Source organism: Aptenodytes forsteri, unplaced genomic scaffold (assembly GCF_000699145.1).
Source record: "Aptenodytes forsteri isolate BGI_AS27 unplaced genomic scaffold, ASM69914v1 Scaffold647, whole genome shotgun sequence".
Lineage (NCBI taxonomy): Eukaryota > Metazoa > Chordata > Aves > Sphenisciformes > Spheniscidae > Aptenodytes > Aptenodytes forsteri.
Window position 1 is genome coordinate 516564 of NW_008795889.1, and position 4570 is coordinate 521133.

The following is a 4570-nucleotide window of genomic DNA, read 5'->3' on the forward strand; positions in this document are numbered from 1 at the left end:
CAAGCTGGGGGGGGCTCCCCCCGCCGCTCCCGGCTTGCCCCTTTCCGTGTGGAACAGTCCTTGGGATAGTGGAAACTTCACTGCTTTTCTGTTTGGAACATTAAAAGTACCAGTGTGTCAGGGTGAATATATCCAGGCATGTAGGAGAGCGAGGGTGAGGGCTGCTGAAAACCCTTAAGTGTAAAGAGTTTTTCTCTTCAGTTAATGAAAAGTGCCTCTTCCTCATCAGGTGCCCCTAGAGCTCTAAAAATGTCCTGTGACAGTGTTACCAGAAGTTCTTGAGCTCTGATCCTGGCTCTGAGATCAATTCAGTCTGAATTTTTAGCCTCATAACCCTCAGTTCTATCATCTCTGAAAACTTCATCAACTTCATACAAAGTGTGTTTTCTGTTTGGAAAATGGCACAAACCACATTATTCTGTACCATGACTTCCATTGTGGGTTTTTTTCTCCTCCCTTCACGTGTCTCTCCTGTTGCCCGCTGCGCAGTTTGGACTGCTGTATTCTGCAGGTGGTAGCTGGCTGCTCTGTGTCAGAGGCTGTTCCTCAGTGCTACCCTGAGCTAAAGGGGAGAGGGATTTATCTCCACAGCCCAGTTCCTGAGCCCGTAGCCCTCGGTGCCTGTGCTTCTACGCTGTGTTCGGTGGCGCAGAGCAGAGGGTGGGGATGCGAATGGCTTTCGGAAGTGGAGTTGGATTTTGTTTGCCGACTTTTCCCCTTGTCCGTCACCTTGTGGGATCCTTTCTTTGCTTACTTGAACCTTATGCTCTGCCCTGTCCCATGCCCGATGTAGCATAACTCCTCTTGGGTTGGGAACGAGAACTGAATACGTAGGGTCTTTAGAGAAGTGTGGGGAGTCTTTGCATTTGTGTGGCTCTGTGTGTGACTGGAAGTGTGAATCACGTGGGGATTTCAAAGGATTTTAGAAGGCAAAGCAAAGACCTCGATCTCTGGGGCAGGGAATAAAGACTGCCTCGTGTGATTAAACACTGTCAAAACAGGATTCCGTCCTGAATTCAACTCAGGTTTTAAGGGCAATGTTAACTTACTAATGTTAGACCCTAGCATTTTTCTAATAAACCTTGCAAGGGAAAAATCTGCGTCAAGTCCTGCAAGTTCTTTTTTCTTCAGTCTTCTGCGTGGTTCCTTTTTTCATCAGAAGATAAAGAACGAGAACTGGGAGCAGATGCCTGGCATGAGTGAAAACTTCTCTTAACTATGGGTAGTCGGTGTTGATAGCTAGTTACACAAAAAAGTAGTTTTTTCAGACTTTTTTTAAAACGTTTTCCTTTGAGTCAACTTAATCTACTGTTACTTCTCTGACTGTGTGAGAAACAATTGCTGCTCTTTCCTGACATGTCCCCTGAGGCTTTATAGAATGGTGTATTGATTGATCTTTTCTTAAATTACCTTTGCAAATTAACTTTTGATATCTGTGCCTTGCAGAACAGGATCAGAACCAGGTACCAAACCCACACCTGTGGCTCCATATAGAGTCCTTGCTGTGACAGGAGCGCAGCGGGACGTCACTTGAACAGCTCCGCTTCCTCAGTTCATATAGCAAGACAGATGTGCTAAGTTTCCTGTCTGGTTGAATCTTTTGAGTCTTAACTTTGTTAATATTTTTTCTGGCAGAAAATCCATAAATATTTTGTTCGGATTCAGAAACAAAAGTGTGGTTTCTCATATTAATTGCTTTAAACTTGCAGGGCTTGTCGATGAGGCAGATTAGATTCAGATTTGATGGACAACCAATTAATGAAGCAGACACACCTGCACAGGTATGAAAAATACTTTCACTGCAAATTGCTATACAAATATTTTGATGTCTGTGTGTAGATCAAAGGGTTTTGAAATCAGAATGATTCTGAAAAAGTTGCTGTAAGTTTAGCGTGTTACAAATAATTTGTTTGGGGGGGATTTTTTTTTTTCCCCCTTGAATGTTTTCACTGTTGGGGGTGGGGGGGCAGGAGGAAAATGTGGAAGAGCATCGGTGCTGAACAAGCTGGCACTGGAGTGCTGGTGTGGAAAGGACCCCTGGCAAGTGGTGGCATTTTCGGCTCTGTCCTACTTCTGCGTCAGCCTGTTCTGAGCCAGCACTGAAGCTGCAGGCTGTAGCTGCCCTTGCACCAGTATTTTTTGGGCTGGCAAGGCCCGAGGCAAGGAACAGAGGAGACGCTTGGCTGGGTGATTGGTTGTGGAAGACGCTAAACTGCCAAGTTTGGTCTGACTGACAACTGTGCCTCTGAAACCCATTTCAGTGTTGGTGATGCTCCGATCAGAGAGACGATGGAGTGCCTGCTCTGGAGTGACTGATGGAAAGTGTTTCATGCATTAATTAATTAAAATTTCACCTTAAGTGCTCTATTACTGGTACTGGTTAGGAGTAGAGAGCTAAGTGCTTTTGCAGCTGTGTGTATTTCAAGTCTTGTATTTTCCGTATTACGCTAACAGCTGGAGATGGAAGATGAAGACACTATCGATGTGTTCCAACAGCAGACGGGTGGAGTGTGTTAAGACATGCTGTCGTTTTGAGAAGAGGAGTTTAAGGATCCTCATCACACCTCACTCTCTCATCTGTCCTTGGATTTGCTATTAAATAGTAAACAAATGAACATGCCAATCACACGGGATTCTTCTAAACTGTAGAGGACGTTTACCAAAATTGCTTGTTGTCTTTGACGTACTGCGTGTGCAAGTCAAAACAGTATCTGCAGGGATTAATCTATATCTTCAATTGGGCCAATTTGATTTAAGTTCAGATTAAGTAATATGCGTTGTCTCTCTGCTGTTACCTTTTGTTTTCGTGGTTTTGTTTTTTTTTTTCTTTAAACCTGTGGCCTAAGTATTCATCCATGTGTTAGGACATGGAGCGTTCATTCCTGGCTCTTGTCGGTCTTGCCCCTCTGTTTAATTCTAATCATGTAAATAATTCAGTATATTTTCATGCCAATTGTAAGCATAAAAGTTTCCCTTTAAGATATGCCTAAGAGAAGGAAAAGAGATGCTGAGTTTTTAGTGCGTGTTGCAAACACAGTTACTTCAGAAGCATTAAGCCTATGACACAAGGCTGGTACAATGCAGATACAATGCTTAGTACAGAGTTGGAGTTTAAAATATTGCAGATTTACATGTGCTTTGTCATATTACGATAAAGTCATCCGAAATACACTTTTTTTAATGCAGAAATGAGATTTGTCCTGAATTATTGTCAGAAACGGAGTTAGCAGAGCAGCTGGTCCAAAAACTAACGCTCATGATGGAACAGCAGTATTTTTTGTTGTGCAAGCTTATAAAAAGAGAAACCTGTCACTGCAACTCCAGCCGTTTGCTGAGTGACAGGCAGAATCTGTCACCTTTCTCCTGCTCCCTTTAGTACGTCTCTCTATATCTCAGTAGGTACTAGAAGTGTGCGGCCTCAGGTTTCTTTTTAATACTTGTTTTTGGTAGATAAACTTGATAAATGAGGAAAAAAAGCGCCTTTTAATGTCACCGAGCTGTATGTGCAGAAGAGCTGTCAAGAACCGGGTGGGCAAGGAAAGAGATACGTGTGTGTGCATGTACGTGTGTTCAAAAAAAAAAAAAAAATCTGTTCTACTGCCTCCCAAAACTCCTGAATTTTAAATGCATTTGTGTGATGGGTTTGAGCTCCATGTGAAGTGTGGAGTCTGTTCCAGATGAATTTTTACAAAGGCCATCCTGTTGTCCCTTGACAGGCTGTCTGCTGCTGCTCCGTGGGATCGTTATCTGCCTTTTATATTTTCCCTGACCCATTTGGCTGTGTTAGATCACCTCCCGCTTGCTGGAAATCTTGCTGGAAAGGCCCTTGTTTTCTTGTTCATTTTCTTGTATGTGGGCTGGGGTGGGATGTCCGGTAGATCTCATTGTTTATTCACCGATTTGTACATTTATTTGTTGTCCTTTACTATTGTATACAGTAAATATAGTTTGCTACTCTGTCTTGTGCCTTATGCTTAATACGGCTGTGCTCCCCTTGCCCTGGCTTCTTATTTCCCTTCCGGGGTCGGGGGAGGTGTATGTGGCAGCAGCACTTCGGACGTCCACCTTAGGGACTTTTGAGGTAGCAGAAGTACATGGCCAGGTATAAATCTCCAGGGTATCTGCTGCACCCCTCCGTGAGCAGCAAAACCCATCCTCCCGGGGGCATTTTGCTGTACAACACAGCTTTTTGCACTCTCTTCGCTCTCCTCCCTTCCCCGTGGAGCAGCTGTAGTTTCTCCCTCCGTGCCTGCAGCCTGTTTCCTAAAGGATCGCCGCCCGGACCGGCTATTTCCCACTGCCCGTGCAGCCCTGACGAGCCCGCTGCCCTGACGGGGTGCCTCTGCCCAGGGGGTGCTCGGCGCTGCGCACGGCGGGCGCCGCTTTGCGCATGCGCGGCCCCGCCGCCCTGCCCGGTGCTGGGAGGACTGGGTGCACACCATAGAGGAGGAGCGGCAGGCGGCCGTCCTCTCTAGCCGCCCGCCCGGAAGCGGCGGCGGGAGCGGCGGGGCCGCGCCATGGCGGGGACAGCGCTCAAGCGGCTGATGGCCGAGTACAAGCGTGAGTCGGG

General features: G+C 46.1%; 1 protein-coding gene across 3 annotated transcripts in view; it reads left to right on the forward strand.

Annotated features, from left to right (window-relative positions):
* The first annotated feature begins 1705 nt into the window (after positions 1 to 1705).
* The window catches only part of UBE2G2 (ubiquitin conjugating enzyme E2 G2), a 24667-nt gene continuing 21802 nt past the window's right edge, over positions 1706 to 4570 (forward strand). The window contains exon 1 of one of the 3 annotated variants that reach the window (XM_019473380.1): positions 1706 to 1781. Coding sequence is in view for 2 of the 3 variants with exons in the window: in XM_009284233.1 (XP_009282508.1) it covers positions 4518 to 4560 (43 nt within the window). In the remaining variant the exon portion in view is untranslated. Of the gene's footprint in view, positions 1782 to 4491; positions 4561 to 4570 lie in introns of those variants that run through there. The other 2 variants (XM_009284233.1, XM_009284232.1) reach the window with 2 other exon arrangements.